A 16597-nucleotide genomic window follows, 5' to 3' on the forward strand; every position below is an offset into this window, starting at 1 on the left:
TGGGTACAAGCTGAGAGGGAGAGCAATGGGAACCAGATGTTTGTCATTTTGTTTGATGCATCTCCTGAAAAGTGCTCAGACAACATGGCCTTGGAGCAGAGCCTAGAACACGCAAAAGGAGATGCAGGTTTCAGGTACAAAATGTGCTTTAAAAGCACTGGAATGAGGTACCCTTGAAAACCTTCTTGCTCCCAAACTTGCTTTACTTTACATCTTCCCATTTGCGTTCTGCTCTTTTTGACTGAAGGTAAACAAGAACCTATGAGGACCTGCACCTCCCTCACAGATGGAAGGCTCCAAGGAAAAAGTCATCCTGAATATTGGAGGGGTCAGATACACGACATACAGCAGCACCCTCCGGACCTTCCCAGGGACCAAGCTGTGCAGCCTAACTGAGCCCCATGCCCCAAGCACCTACGACTATGATCCCACTACCAAAGAGTTCTTTTTTGATAGGAGTGCTGAGATCTTCAGCTACGTGTTGAACTATTATAGGACCAAACACTTCCACTGTCCCGTTGATACCTGTAGGTCAGTCTTAGAAGAAGAGCTGGCTTTCTGGGAAATCAATGAGGCGCAGCTAGCACCCTGCTGCTGGCTGAAGCTGCATAACAGAGAGGTGCAGCCAGAGGAGGCTGACATTTGGGATGAAAATGAACAGACTGATGACCAGTGCCTCATAGTCCAGACAGAAAGAAGGGATTTCAGCTGGCGAACCAGGTGGCAGCCAAAGATTTGGTCTACGTTTGACAAACCCTTCTCCTCTTTCAGCGCTAAGGTAATACTGTATGCGGAGACGGAAACAGCCTGTGTCCTTTGGGATTACTGGAATGGGTCCATGAAAAATGCTAATGGGTTCGTAGCTTTGATAAGTATGCTTTGAGTCCCAGATTGAAAAAGAAAATAAAGTTCTCTCTTCTCATTAACAGACACCTCCTGTCCCTGTTCTCGGTACAAAATGCACACCCTGTTCCCCTTTAAAATGTCAGGCATGCAGAGCAACAAACACAAGTCAGAGGCTGCAGAGGATGTTTTCTGTGCTGCTGGTATTTCTGGAGCCAACATTTTAGTGCTGAAGAGGCCCCGGCGTGAGCCTGTCCGCACCACTCCAGCTGTCGGACATTTCCCCTTCCTTACAAGCTTCATGTAGGAGTTCATGCAGTTTTTCCTTTGACTCCAATCTTATTATTTTTCAAGTCTGGAAGGAGAAAGTGCACTCCATGTGAGCAAAACATGGTGATTTGAGAAAGATTATTCTGGGGTCGTAGTGTGCCCGTGGAAGTGGCGCTGGGGTCGTGGTGGGGCAGTGAGGTCCGGCGATACTCGTTTGTTGAACTAATTGCACGTGTGCCTTTTCCTCCCTCTGCAGTGCGTGGCGTTTGTTTCTCTGCTGTTCATCGTTGGAATTGTCATCATATTCTGTGAGGAGACCAAGGCACAGTTTGAGCTCTTTGCTGCCAACTCCACCTCTGTTGGCTATTCTGAAGCCTCTCACAACAGCCATGAACACTTTTACCACCAGGCTGCCTACTTGCTTCATCTGGAGCTTTTCTGTGTCCTCTGGTTTACTTTTGAGTTCTCTGTGCGATTTTGTTTCTGCCCAGACAAGAAGCTGTTCTTCCAAAATCCCCTGAACGTGGTTGACTTCCTCTCCCTCTTTCCAGTTTATATCGAACTCTTTGTGGCTGGGCAGATTCAGAGGATGCCAAGCCTGGGGCTGTGGTTGGGCCTTGTTCGCATTGTCTATCTCCTCAAACTCCTGAAGATATCCAAGCTGATAGAAACGCCACTGATCCTCAGAGTTCTGTGCTACACCCTCAAGTCTATCCTCAGAGAGATTTGCATCCTGCTGATGATTTTGGCCTTTGAGACACTCTTCTTTGGCTCTCTCTTTTTCTACGGGGAGCTGCTGGGGAGCCATCCCTCCTACACAGGGGAGCTGCACTTTGCTGACATTCTTCTTTGCTTCTGGTGGGCTCTGATCACGCTCACCACGGTGGGCTATGGAGATATCATCCCTCTCACCACAGCTGGCCAAGTGACAGCAGCCTTAGCTGCAGTGTTCGGCATGTTAACTGTTATCATCCCAATACCCATTTTCATGGTGAAATTTAGAAGCTATTATGACATTGCTATCTTTAAACAGAAGCTGAAAAGGAGGAAGAAGCATTAACACTTCAGAACCTCTATTCCCCTTTGCCTTTAGCAACGAATCTTTGTTATGGTTTATTCCCTTTGCTGGGAAGAGAGTGCAAACAGTTCTCACTTTTATTTGCTGCTTTAGTGTATTTCAAACCATTGGCAAGGCCTCAGTTGCAGCACTTGGTACACAGCTGATCAGTTCCGTTGAATCCCATGGGTCATTCCCACATTGCACTTCATCCCCTGCTCTTTTATATGCCACAGTTTCTCATGTAGCTGTTTGGAGACGGGCCGTGATGCTGCGTTACAGCCTGAATGTGTGCCGCATGGCTCGGTTCCATGGCCTGGAGCCACAGCGTGCTCCCGCAGCCGGCGTTCGGCCTCCGCCACCGCAGGCCCCAACCGCACTGCGCGTGCTGGGGGAGAGGCCTTGTGCGCCGTCCTGCTCTCACAGCCAGGAGGAAGCGTGCTAATTTCTTTTCAACAGTGTTTTGTTTTCCTGTTTTACCTAAACAAGGCCGTGCCTCTGATTTGCCAGCACGCGCATCCGGACGTGGAGGAGGCTGCAGGGAGCTGACGGTGCTCCCGGGGCCGGCTCGGGGTGACAACCCACTCTGTGCGCCACGGGAACCCCCGGGCATTCGGGTGGCAGCGAGGGAGCCCTGTGGCAGCAAACTCCTTTTGGCTCTGCTGGACTCAGCGGCAGCCTGTGCCTGAGATCAGCGTTTCACTGGACACTTCCAGTGGCGCAGCACATTTCAGCCGTTCTTGATTTTTATGTAACAGTCACTGGGCTATTAGACAAAATATCTACATGTTTTTGTCGTTCAAAGGGAAGAACACAAACTACAGTACTCGATATAATTTTAAGGTTATTTCATTTCTCAAGGCATGGATATAAGCTAGGAATATTTATCTTTTAACTGGATTGTGTTGTTACCTATGTTTTATTTTGAATTAACAAATATTATTGAGGTATGAAAAAACCCACCTCCCTTTGTTTATATAGCAGGATGATATGCTAAGATTATTTTGTTGAGTAAGTAAACATTTCTGTATACAATAACACATATGTATTTAAAATTAATTAAGGCTCTATTTTAATTGCAAGTTTGGTTAAGTTTTGTCTGTCACCATGATTTTTCTGTTCAGGGTAGCATTTTAAGGCTGCTTTATTTTTTTTGTTTTATCAAGTAACTTCCCTCTATTCCAAAGCAATTACAATTAATTAGTTTTTGTGTAAAGAGATAGATAAAACACTGCAAGCATTTCAGACACAAAGCCCATGAGAAGCTGGAGATGCCCTGGCAGTGGAAGGAAGGTCCGGGTGCTCGGCACCGCGCTTTGCTGCGCACGGGGGAGGAGTGAGCAGGGCCAACCACACGTGCTGGTGCACAGGAATGATCCGGAATTAGATCAAAGTGATGCTACGTTTTCTGTGGACATATATAGCCTTGGAAACTCCCAGTCAGGAAAGGGTCTGTGATATAACCATCAGCCATTACTCCACTTTAAGAATCCAAGTCGCATTCACTGGAAGTTACATGTTCCTGGCCGCAAAGTTAGGAGGTGGCTCAGGATGCTGCAGAGCTTCTCTCTGTGCTTAGCCAACTCCTGCTATACGTCCCTCTTGCAGCAAAGGCTTCCCAGAAGACAGATTGATTGTGGCTGAGGAGAGCAGCCTCCGCGGCCGCCCAGGGCAGGGTGCTCTGCAGATGCAGGTGGCAGCCCCACTTCTGCACAGGAATCATGATGGGAACGTCAGGAGAGGGTATCACCCTGTGTTCTGGAACACGGCTCCGTTTGGATCCAAATGGGTGTTCCTGTCACATCAGTTAGTGTTTGCTCCCGTTTGCCATCAAACCAGCAGTTACAGCAGCAACATTATGTCAGTGTTGATGTGATAAAGGAACTGTAGTTCATCTGGATCAAAGGATCCTGCACAACAGCCTCAGCTTTCCCTGCAGAAAATTCGGCGGGGCTGCTGACCGGTACTGCCACCGTGTCCTGCCCTCTCAGCGTGGGACAGACACGGCTCCCTCTCCTTCGTGTTCCCAGTGCTCCCCAGTGTGGAAGGATGAGGAGTTGCTTGTCATTGGGAAACTCACAAACATCTTCACACAGTGCAAAAGCGATGGGGGAAAACAGGCCTGTCCTTGGCAACAGAGCTTTGCTCAAGCAGATGGAGCCCCTTCCCCTCTCCAGACCGCACTTGTCTCTTGTGGAGCCTCTTGGCCGCAGGTTTCCCGAGCCAGAGGAGCACTGCGATGAGTCGGGCTTTAGTGAGTGAGATGGGAAAGTGTTGCTGCCCGCTGGTGTGATCCACTGGAGGAACAGTCTGTGGGACAATTCCCCACTGACTCCAGCGCAGCCCAACAAAGGAAGATACTGAGGCTTATCCAGGTTTGTGACCCGCTCCTCTGGCGTGACTGGGGGGCTGGGAACTGCAGCCTCTGATCAGCTCTCAGTGTCTCTGCAGTGCTTGGGTAGGAGTCAGGTCTCAAGCCATTAGGTGATGTAGAAGAAGATGAGAGCAGTGGTGTGATGAGGGATTGTATTGCACTTCCAGACATGACTTTTAGGTGGGTGGTTTCCTTAACCAGCCATGTCATGCACTTTGTGCTTAGAAGTCACTATCTTCTTAGGTTGCTACATTCACCCCTAATGCTTGTTTTCTTATTTGATTCCAAAACAGTTTCCTCTTTCACTTAAAAGTAAAGGACCAACCTATTTCTGATACCTTGCATGATAAATGAACCTGTGGTCATGAGGTCTCTGCTAGACCCCAACACTCCTTGGCGCTTCCACGTGAGCTTGGTTTCCATGCTATGTTTCAAAAGGAGTGTGTCCTGTGGCTGGTTCCCATCCCAGACAAGCACTTTCAGACTAGTGTTTTCCACTCATCTAGAGCAGCAGAGATAGGAAGAATAAAGCCTGCAGCAAGACAAAATGAGCCATCCTGGTTATCAGTTTTCTTACTCAAATGAGATTTTGAGGTGTAACTACACAAAGTGAGGCTCTTTGCTGCCACTGCAAGGAGCCTGACCAAGTTAGCCTAGTGTGCTGTGTTCCACACCCTCTTCTTGCACTGGTTTGCAGCCAGCCAGGTTCATGCTCCGTCTCCCTGCCCCTTTTGGTACAGAGCAGCAGTGAATTAGCTGATGCAATGTGACCTTGTGTCTGTGACACAGTTGCAGGGCTTGTGAGGAAAACAGGATTCAGACCCGGGTAGAGGACGGCTCACAGTGGCTGCTCATCATCATTAGATAATTTGAACTCCTACCTGCTTCCCAGCTCGTGTCAGCCTGAAAGCAAAGTTCAGGACTCCTGTCTCTTTCTTCTGAGTCTGTTTTCTTAGCACTTTCTACACTCAATGGGCTGAATTTGTACTGATTTTAGCCATGTTAAATCCATAGCATCCCCAGATACCGGTAAGAGCTTGTGCCAGTGAAGGCAGTCACTCTCCTGGGCCCTTGAGGGTATGGAAAATGTAGGGTCCAGTACAGCAACTCCCACAATCACCCAGCCTGTGCTCACAGGGCATGTGCACAGCCCATCTGTGGGCAAAGTGACTCAGCAGCAAAGGGAAATTCAGCCGCAGACAGGCCTGGTGAAGCCCCAGGCGCTGACTCACAGACACCAAATGCATTCGACTTCTGCAGAGAGTTAATGAAAGTTCCCAAATCAGGAAGTTTCTCAGGACCGTCAAGAGATAACACTGTCTCTCAGATGGTCATGCTGTTAGCATCATTGGTAATGACATTGAGGACATAGCACCAGGGGCTTCAACGCAGTTTGTACCAGCTTGTCATTGACCACAGATAAGTACTCGAATAAGTTAAAGTGGTGAAGTCACATCTTCCTGGCTCCCGTTCTTTCCTCGAACTGCTGTAAATGGCACTTTACTCTTGCCGCACAGATGCAGGGTGTTAAGTGCCTCTGACTGCAGTTCTTTTTCTGAAAGGCTTTCCTGCCTTTCTGCTCTTGAGTTTTATGATCTGCAGTTTCTCAGTGCACTGAACAGGGCCATGGTGCTCTGAGCAACACTTCTTGCATCGTGGTGGTGTTGCAGAGTGACTCTCTCAGGCTTTTTGCTTTGCCATTTGGGTGATTTCTTGGCATGATTTAAAGCTGTCAGTGTTGCTGGTGCTGCATGAATGGAGAGAAAACAGACAATAGAAATAAAATTATTTTATTTTCTTCTGTTTCCCTTCCTGCCCTGTTCATGTCTAGACCCAGCAGGATGAGACAAGGAAGGATGTATTTTCAGATGTGCCTGTGTGGCACCGTTTCCCCAGCCACGGGTAAATTCAGAAGCAAAACTTCTTTGCTGGGGAGATCTCTTCTGAGACTCATCTGTGCTAGGGAGGGGAGAGTTTCTTTTTCATTTCTGCAGCTTGGAGAAGAACAACCTCCAGTGCCTCCTCAGGCCAAGTTCCCGATGGTGTCCGGGCTGCTGTGCTAAATCAGTGCGCGGGGCCGGGGGGGACCGTGCTCTGTGTGAGTGACACAAGAGGAATCGTCCTTTTAAAATACGCCTTTCTGTCTCCCTCCCCCACTTTCCTCTTTCCTCCTTCAGTGCTGTCACCTTGTAGTATTTTAATCGGAGGAAGCAGATATACCAAGGAAGTCAATGGCAGGGGCGAGGTGGGTGGGGGGGCAGAGAGGAAGAGGGGGGAAATCACATCACAGCCCAGTCTGCCAGTGTAAACACTCGATGATTTCCTGTTATTGTAGCCTAAAATGTACCATGACATCATTTGCGGGCCTCCCAGAATCACCCAGAAGGAGGAAACGCCAGCATTCCCAGCCCGCCCAGCGGGAATCCGGGGGATTCAGACCCTATAAGGCAGTGAAGCTTTGCAAGAGCACAGACAGAGTTTCGAAAGCTTTCTTGTTCTTGGCAACGTGGAGATTTCACAAACAGGAAAAACTGCTTTTTCTTTTCCTAAAGGGGAACCATTTATGCCCCATGAAATACTGATGCTTTGAACCATGGTTACTTTAGAAGCAGAGCTGAAATATAAGAAATATTCTCAGCTGGGGACAAGCACAGGGAGCCCCCCACCAAAATCACGTCAGACACCCACCTTTTATAGTACTTCAGAAATACAGTACTATAGTAATAGAGTACTTCAGAAATACAGTGCTGTATTTGGAATCATTTGGACTCGTATCCTCTCTTGCACACCTGCCAACTACTTGGCAAACATCAGTAATTATAGTGTAACATTTTGTTCTTGAAACAGAAGAAATCAGTGTTTTCATGTTACATGTAAGGAAACTGAGGCATGGCGATTAAATTAATGACTACCTTATGGAATAGAAACTATTATCTTAATGTGGTCTTAAACAAATCCAAACAGTATCAGAAAATTACATGTGTCTTACCATAATGTAGACTTGAAAGGTCTGAAGGAAGTAAACCTGGAGAAGAATGATAGAAGCAAGTCTATTAAGTAAAGCACAGTTGGGATTGGCATTGAAAAGAAACAGAATAGTCTTGCAGTTTACTGGACAACAGATTACAGCCACATATAAGCTTTGCTGTTGTTACTCTCATTTGGACTTACTGGAATACAAAAGTGGGTTGTTCCCCATGAACTATTTTTGGGTAGCAGAACCAAGCCATTCAGTTCTTCACCACACTGAGCTCTTTCCAAAGCTATATATACAAGATGACTATCACTTGTTAGACAGTTTTCACTCCAAATGCTGCAGGGTGCAGCATTGGGAACTGAAGTAGGCTTAAATTTGTGCACAGCTGTGTCAGGACCCTGCATGCAATGATCTCAGAGGCTGGGTGCTGCTCACAGCGTTGGGAACCTGCAAATTTACACCCAGCTCTGCTGGGTGCCAGGGACCAGGACAGCAAATGGCTCAGATGCTGCAGTGACGGCTGTGGCTGTTGAGGCCTTGAATTAACTTTATTATTCTGTATCTCATTAGAGGGATGAGGTTATCATGTGGGCTTGGAATGGAGGGGAGGAGTCCTTCTAAGCACTGAATTTGCCAGATCCAGTGACAGTTGTTCTGTCTGTGGGATTGTTGCTGAGTCTGACGCAAACACGTGGCCTGGTAAATGGCAGGGGAGCTGGCAGCAGGGCTGAGTACTGGATTGCAGCTCGGGGGAGGTAGTTGTGGGGTTTTGTGGTGTGAATATTTGTCTAAGGTCTGTGTTTCTGGGATATTGATCCTTGTTTGTGCAGGAGAAAGTCTGAGTCCTGTGCCGAGTCTCTATCCATTCTGGCAGCACTGGGATGAGCTGTCGGCACTGGGATGAGCTGCTGGTTCAGGGATGAGCTGCCGGCACTGGGATGGGCTGCCGGCACTGGGATGGGCTGCCGGCACTGGGATGGGCTGCCGGCACTGGGATGAGCTGCTGGTTCAGGGATGAGCTGCCGGCACTGGGATGAGCTGCTGGCACTGGGATGAGCTGCCGGCACTGGGATGAGCTGCTGGTTCAGGGATGAGCTGCTGGTTCAGGGATGAGCTGCCGGCACTGGGATGAGCTGCCGGCACTGGGATGAGCTGCCTGTGCAGGGAGGAGCTGCCTGTGCAGGGAGGAGCTGCCTGTGCAGGGAGGAGCTGCCTGTGCAGGGCTGCTCTTCACCCCACCACTCCGCCCGCAGCTGCAGCTCTCGGCAGGCAGAGCAGCGGCAAGTGATTTTTGACACAGATAGCCTTTGATGTTAAATATTTCCCATTTTGGTTTTATGGCATGATACCGTGTTCCCTGAGTGTGATGAAGATAACAATGGCATGGTACTGTGATGCAGCATGGTTGGGATTTATGAGAATACTTACTCCCTCATGACAAATGTGAAGTGGTGCAGAGGTTGGTAATGATGACAAAGTAGAAATAGTAGCAGTTTAGGTTACGATGACGAGTTGGGAGAGCAGCAAAGTGTGGTAGATTTCCACGGCTTTGTACAGGATTACCTCTACTTATAGCCAGACTGAATCATCCTGGAAAGTTTGACTCTGTTTGTTGTGGAAAGCTAGGCAAAAACAAAGTGGAAGAGAATCTGGAAGAGCAGTCATTCATCAGGGCAGTAAATCCAGGTTTGAGACTCTAAGTATGAGACCAGAATCACGTTGGCCTGGTGATACAAGGAGCCAGTTGAGAGGTAATTCTTTCTTCTGGTTCAAATTTATTAAAAAAAAAAAAGATTGCTGAACTTATTTGTCCCAGGTAGAGGGACCATACATCACCTTAAACATCCACCTCATGGACTCCCATGACCAAATCAAAATCCCAGCTTCAGTTTTGAAAAAATATAACATTTCATCTCAGAATGTTGCACCTCAGCCCTGGGGCTGCTGGAAGGTGTCTCCCTCCTCAGCTTCAGGGAGGACTCGTGATATTTCCTGTGCTCTGAGCAGCCATCCTCCTTCCTTAATTATTATTTTTCGTTGTACACTATTCTTTCACTAAGAGGGACGTTGGTATCTCAATGGCTGTGTGGTTTCTAAAAGAAAACTAGTCGGAGAACTTTTGTATTTTCTAAGCACTGTACACATACCAGTGAGCTAATTCTCCCTGCCCCAAGACTGCTGAGGATGGAGGTTTCTGCTGGGGAAGGCTCCTGGACTTGGCAATCTTCTCAAAATATGTGTTTGGGCTTGAAAAACTAGTTTTGACATTGGGGGCTTTCTTACTTGTCCTTCTAATTCAGAGGATTTTATTTTCTTAAAAACAGACAGGATGGATTGAGTGAGAGAAAATTGTAAGACAAAGAAAAAAAAAGTGATGGCTATGCTTTTAGAGTGGAAGTCTGTGTTCCTTATGAAGATAGCAAACTTCTGAAACAGAACAGGCATAGCTGCTGAAAACACAGTATGTATGTATATATCTATGTATCTACCTACCTGTTATTTATCTACCCACCAATCCATTACTTTTTTTTATAACCCACTCACTCTGCTGGTAAGTGTATCCTAAATGCCTTAACTCTGCATTTTAGCATCAGAGATGCCATGTGCTTAGTAAAAACCCAGTAAAAATAAACGATGCCCTCTGACGCGGCTGCGCCTGAGCGGGCAGGGCAGCGAGTGCCGTGCGGTGCGCCGGCGCGCTTTGCCGCGCGGAAAAGAGCGGCATGCAGAGCGTGTGTGGGAGCTGGGGCTGCCCGGGGTGCAGGTCACACTGCGCGTGCCGGCCGGGTGGGAGAGAGCTCCCTTCACTTGAGAGCGAACCAGCTGGGTGGAGAGGCAGCAGGAACGTTCCCAGAGTAGAGTCCTGCTCTAGGCACCTCCCGTACTATAACGTTCTGCTGGCTTTGATTTGTTTTGTGTGGGTTTTTTTGGTGTTTTGTTTGTTTTGGCTAAGTCTACTTCATGTCCTAGCCCAGAAACATTTGTAATACTTACCTAGACAACATTGTCATGGGTGACGGTTTGGTGTTCACCTGGAAAAATCCTGCCATCTGAGCAGGAGACAAGAGTAATGTCTTCAGTGTATAATGTTCCTACATTGGAATAAAAATGGCTGGCAACTCCCTGTATATTTTTAAGGTTTCCAAAAATAGGTCTAAGTTTCAGGCAAAATGAATGGAGCCAAGACTTAGATGGAAAGAACTGGTAAAGTTTATCTGAAACGGTTAGTGCTGAGATCATCTTCCGCATTACACGCTGCTCCCTGGAAACATGGGCCAGTTTTCTTTTCCCTCTTTATGGCTGTCTGAGCCCTGTGTTTCAGGGCATTGATTCTCTTGACGGAGTTTCAGTACAGTGGGGAGAACTGACTTCACGTTAGTGGTGAGACTCAGATCCCTGGGATTTTCCAGGCATTTCCAGCTACTTCTGCCCTGTGGAATGGACAAGAGCTGGGACCATGCACTGTAATAAGCTCCCTTCCTCAAGGTGGGGAGGGGGTCAGATAAATGGGGTCACACATCCAGTGGCCCCATCAGCTTCTGCCGTGACCCAGCAGCTGAGTGGGAACAGAGTTACTCTCAACCTGTTCAAATCCTGCCTCCCTAGATGTGGTATGCTCTCCCTTTCCTTTGCTCCTCTCGTCCTCCTAGCTTGAGGATCACTGCAAAGATCACCCTGATGCTAAAAGCATGAAGCTGTTAGAGAGAAAGGGTGCTTGGAAAGAGTGGTTGTGTTTGTTTGGGAGAGATTGTGCTTTTTGTCTCTAAACACAACCAAATACTAAAATGGTCCAAGATTATAATCGAAGGCCTGTCACTGTGAACTTGTGGGCATTAATGTCTGAGCAGAAGAAAACTATCAGAGCAGGAGAAAGAAGCTTACCTGATATTCAAATAATAGCTCATACCTGGACTGGTTAATTTTAAATAGAGGACAACTGGGGACTACCGTGTGCTGAAGGTGTAGCTCTCATACTATGGTAATAATTTCATTTTGTGCCTCCCTTTGCCTATGTGAATCAAACTGAATTTCTTTCAAGCCTCTGATATACACTTTCTAGTATGGAACACCTTCACTTTTTCACTTTTTGTTTGTTTTTTTTTAATTACATTGTGGCAAGCTGGATGGAATAAGGCCTTTATCTTCTGTCAAAGCTATGCAAAGGGCAGTTCAAGTTACCCAGGATTAGTCTGGAGAAACTATAGACTGACGAAATGGCTTCTTGTTTAGGTGCTCATGCTAAATAATTCTGGTGTTTCAGACCAAATAATTTATGTACTTTTTCTGCTTAAAAGAAGGTATTAAAAAAGGTCTGATGTAAGTGAAACCAAGACAATAAATCCCCAGTGAAATACCAGACCTCCTCCCAGGAGAGTGCTTAATGTCATCCTGGTCTAATCTGATTCTAAAATACTTTAATACTATTTGGGCTCTGAGCAGTCTGGAAAAAATGGCATTTCTGAAGCCCTGGGTAACGTTGCTCACCCCTCCAGCCTCCTGCAAGGAGGATCTTCTGTCAGCCGACAGTTCTCCCCTGGGGATCTCACCCTGCAGCCGGAGGAGCGATAACCCGCCTGTGATCCCGAGGAGCCCATGATGTGCTGCTTCTCACACGGCCCGGCACAGCCCGGCCTGGCACCACCATCCCTACAGCCACAGCCCGGCCTGGCACCGCCATCCCTACAGCCACAGCCCGGCCTGGTGTCGCCTTCCCTACAGCCACAGCCCGGCCTGGCACCACCATCCCTACAGCCACAGCCCAGCCTGGCGCCACCATCCCTACAGCCACAGCCCGGCCTGGCACCACCATCCCTACAGCCACAGCCCGGCCTGGCACCACCATCCCTACAGCCACAGCCCGGCCTGGTGCCGCCATCCCTACAGCCACAGCCCGGCCTGGTGCCGCCTTCCCTACAGCCACAGCCCAGCCTGGCACCACCATCCCTACAGCCACAGCCCAGCCTGGCACCGCCATCCCTACAGCCACAGCCCGGCCTGGCACCGCCATCCCTACAGCCACAGCCCGGCCTGGTGCCGCCATCCCTACAGCCACAGCCCGGCCTGGCACCACCATCCCTACAGCCACAGCCCAGCCTGGCACCGCCATCCCTACAGCCACAGCCCAGCCTGGCACCACCATCCCTACAGCCACAGCCCAGCCTGGCACCGCCATCCCTACAGCCACAGCCCGGCCTGGCACCACCATCCCTACAGCCACAGCCCGGCCTGGTGCCGCCATCCCTACAGCCACAGCCCGGCCTGGCACCACCATCCCTACAGCCACAGCCCGGCCTGGCACCACCATCCCTACAGCCACAGCCCAGCCTGGCACCACCATCCCTACAGCCACAGCCCGGCCTGGCACCACCATCCCTACAGCCACAGCCCAGCCTGGCACCACCATCCCTACAGCCACAGCCCAGCCTGGCACCACCATCCCTACAGCCACAGCCCGGCCTGGCACCGCCATCCCTACAGCCACAGCCCAGCCTGGTGCCGCCTTCCCTACAGCCACAGCCCGGCCTGGCACCACCATCCCTGCAGCCACAGCCCGGCCTGGCACCGCCATCCCTACAGCCACAGCCCAGCCTGGTGCCGCCTTCCCTACAGCCACAGCCCGGCCTGGCACCACCATCCTCACCAGCCAGCGGGAGAACTGGGGAGCTGTGGCCTTGGGGCAGCCCCTCCGCAGCAGGAATTCCTCGGGAATCCTGGAATCATGGAACAGTTTGGGCTGGAAGGGACCTTCAAAGGTCGTCTAGTCCACCCCAGCGCCATGACTCCGTAGCTGGAGCACCATGTGGTTCAAATATTTCAAATATCTTGTCCTCCCGCTCAGCGACGAAGGGGAAGAGGAAAGGAAGCAGCAGGAGAGGAAATAAAACAAGAGCCTCGTGCCTGTTCCAGGGAACTGTTGTCCTTCAAAGTGGTGGCAATGGTATTTTGTTTGGCTATTGCTATGAGAAATAGAGAAGAAGGACAAGGGAAGTGGCTGGGGTGAGAAAGAAACGTTGATCATGCTGTAGAATTCACATTTTTGTCTCACCCATTCAGACTGTTCGCAGACTGTGTGACATGCAGTTTGTGACTGTCTGTGCACACCGTGAGCGGGAACATGGTTCTTTGGATTGATGGTTTCACCGGCACGGGGCTCCTCCTGCACCACGGCTCCTGTTCTCAGCATGCTGGAGAAAACATTGGCTCCCTGGGTGCTAAACTACACCATAGAAATACTGAGACCATTATCACCTGAAGTTGAAGAAAGGTTGGAACTGAAGTAACAAAAGATGCGGAATCAGGCTCTCCCGGTCATATGTGACGTTGTCAGTGTGGTAATGGAGAAGTGTCCCCAGAGTCACCCAAATTCAGTGAGAAAGCTCACACATAAGTCACGCAGATCCAAACCTGGCACTGTGGTGCCCGCTATCATTTGTTAACATCACAAGCAAGTGCTGTTATTATTCTAGATTTCTCTGTCAATGCCAATTTCTGTAGAAACAAGTGGGGTCCTTTCATGGGGCAGTCTTGCTTGACCTAGTCTAAGAAAGTATTAATGTAAAAACAGGGAAGGAAAGTTTGTGAAACAGGCTCTTAGGGACCCCGCAACTTTTTGTGTAGAAAAGTTATACCAATTTATATCAATCCAATTATACCGATGTTTTTTCCTATGTAGACACAGCAGAGATTTTAGTTCAGGTGAAACCTGCATATTCAGATGAAGCAAGCAGAGCTTCCGGACCCCATTTCCACCTCCTGCCAGGGGGCACAGGAACGGTTTTATTATTCCCATTTACTCCGGGGTGAGGCAAGGCCTCGTCTCTTACAAACTTCATTTTTCTTTTTTATAGGGTGAGAACTGTTCTGGATTTTCTCTTTCTCACATAACGCTGCATGGTAAGGAAACATCACATTGAAAAGCAAATCAACACATTTTATAAGCTTCTAGTTTAAAATCTATTTGTTATATCACATCTACATTTACAACAATATTATTCCTTGGGGAAAAAAAGAGAAACATCCTTTCTGCAGACCCTGAGGATTTAATTATGGGTATTTACAAGGCACTTAGGGATCTTTTGAATGAACTGCAATTTTTAAAGTTGTACAAAGTGTTGTTATGAATCTGATGTCAATTCCCAACATACCTCAGTTTAATTTTAATCCCAACAGAATCCTGTAGTCAAATTAAAGAAAGCAGTTTACTCAGCAGGAGTCTGTGCTAAACTGCCTAGTAGAGCTTGGCTTGCTCTCTGCCTATTTTATGTCTGAATTTTTGTGTTCTCATATTAACACTATCTTCATTTATTCAACATGCTGGGAAAATTAGGTACGAAGTACAGCTAGTCTGCATGGTCTTTCCATCAGCCAAGATGGTGTGAAGATTGAAAGTGTTCAGTAGATTTCACAAGACACACATTCAAGAAAAATGGGAAGATAGGTTTCTACCTTCCTTAAAAAATAAGCTGTTAAATTTATTGAGAACACTTAATTTCCTTCCTCTGGACACAAGTTGTTAACTTTAAAAATAATGATTTTTATTTTTTTTTTTTACCCTGAAAGAAAATAGGACTTGTGTCCTGTTTTACAGTTATCCTCAGAGCCCGGGGGAGATGAGATGGCTTTTTCAGATCCCCATGAAAATGCTGGACCTTGACTCCCTCCATCAGTGGCTCCAACACACAGATGGCACAGGAAGCTCTGGCGAGCGGCTGCTGGTGCTTGCGTTATTTTAATCCATGAATTCGATTGTTCATTCATACCCTGTGATTATGGTGGTGGCCTCCGAGAAGACTTGAGGACCAGAGGCGGTTTGCCTGCCAAGCTTCAGGGAGCCACAGCCCTTTCTGCTTTTGGAACACCTGGAACTGGATGAAAAACTGGTACCTGTTGGCCTGTGACACCCTGGCACCTGCCAGCATGTGACACCTTGGTACCTGTCAGGATGTGGCAGCCCAGAACCTGTCAGGGTGTGACACCCTCGTACCTGTCAGCATGTGACACCTTGGTACCTGTCAGGGTGTGACCGCCCGGCACCTGTCAGGGTGTGACACCCTCGTACCTGTCAGCATGTGACACCTTGGTACCTGTCAGGGTGTGACCGCCCGGCACCTGTCAGGGTGTGACACCCTCGTACCTGTCAGCATGTGACACCTTGGTACCTGTCAGGGTGTGACCGCCCGGCACCTGTCAGGGTGTGACACCCTCGTACCTGTCAGCATGTGACACCTTGGTACCTGTCAGGGTGTGACCGCCCGGCACCTGTCAGGGTGTGACACCCTCGTACCTGTCAGCATGTGACACCTTGGTACCTGTCAGGGTGTGACCGCCCGGCACCTGTCAGCGCCCACTGGTACCACAGGCCCGAGGCAGCTGCAGACGGGGCGGCGCCCCAAGCTGTGCCCCGGGCCCGCAGGACAGACTGAATGAGACAAAAGGATCTGTCACGTGTCAGTGCAGTGTCTTAACTTTGAACAGTGCCGTCACCCATTAAATTGAGTTTTCTTTGAAAATAATACTTTTAGCAAGGACCAGAAGACCCAGTGACACCTGACATGCACATTAACTTCAGTGTTCAGGGCTTTCTCGGCTCTTTTGGCACCCAGTTTTGGGGCACTGGGACCCCCTCGGCCCTTGCCCGGGCGGGACGCCGCCGCTGCCTCCGGGGCCGCCGGACGGGTCGCACAAATGCTTCCCCTCCCGCCCCGGCGAGGCCTCCTGGAGCCTCGGCGGCGACTCCCGGCGCGGGGCTTCCCGCCGCACGGCCGGGCCGCGCCCCGCTAACGAGGCCGAGGCGCGATGGCCGCAGCTCCCGCCCCAGCGGAGGCGGCCGGGGCGGGGCCGGGCGGGGCTTGCGGCGCGGCGGGCGGGCGGGCGGAGAGGCGCGGTGCCGAGTCCCGTTAGGAGCAGCGCGGAGCCCGCGGAGAGCCCCACCGGCGCAGGAGCAGCGACCTGCCGTGCCCAGTCCGCCGGGAAGATGCCGAAAACGGTGAGTGCTGCTGGAGCGCAGCGGGGGCGGCTCTCGGCGGCGGCCGAGCGGGGCGGGGGCGCGGGGCTGGGCGGGGGCGGTGGCGGCGCC

The 16597-nt window shown here is 49.7% G+C and overlaps 3 protein-coding genes across 5 annotated transcripts in view; all 3 read left to right on the plus strand.

Annotated features, from left to right (window-relative positions):
• Positions 1–3208, plus strand: part of ZC3H12B (zinc finger CCCH-type containing 12B) — a 52724-nt gene extending 49516 nt beyond the window's left edge. For both annotated transcript variants that reach the window (XR_010475569.1, XR_010475570.1), the window contains exons 10-11: positions 248–778; positions 1370–3208. The gene's annotated coding sequence lies outside the window, so the exon portion shown is untranslated. The remainder of the gene's footprint in view (positions 1–247; positions 779–1369) is intronic.
• LOC102086796 (potassium voltage-gated channel subfamily C member 1) lies at positions 287–2173 on the plus strand. The gene is made up of 2 exons (XM_065077459.1): positions 287–778; positions 1370–2173. Exons 1-2 carry the CDS (start codon positions 287–289, stop codon positions 2171–2173), a joined length of 1296 nt encoding a protein of 431 aa, XP_064933531.1.
• A 12927-nt stretch (positions 3209–16135) lies between the features above and the next one.
• The window catches only part of MSN (moesin), a 39460-nt gene continuing 38998 nt past the window's right edge, over positions 16136–16597 (plus strand). The window contains exon 1 of one of the 2 annotated variants that reach the window (XM_065077289.1): positions 16136–16507. In XM_065077289.1, coding sequence (XP_064933361.1) covers positions 16496–16507 — 12 coding nt within the window. In that variant the 5' untranslated portion in view covers positions 16136–16495. The remainder of the gene's footprint in view (positions 16508–16597) is intronic. The other variant, XM_065077288.1, reaches the window with a different exon arrangement.

Source organism: Columba livia, chromosome 12 (assembly GCF_036013475.1).
Source record: "Columba livia isolate bColLiv1 breed racing homer chromosome 12, bColLiv1.pat.W.v2, whole genome shotgun sequence".
NCBI lineage: Eukaryota > Metazoa > Chordata > Aves > Columbiformes > Columbidae > Columba > Columba livia.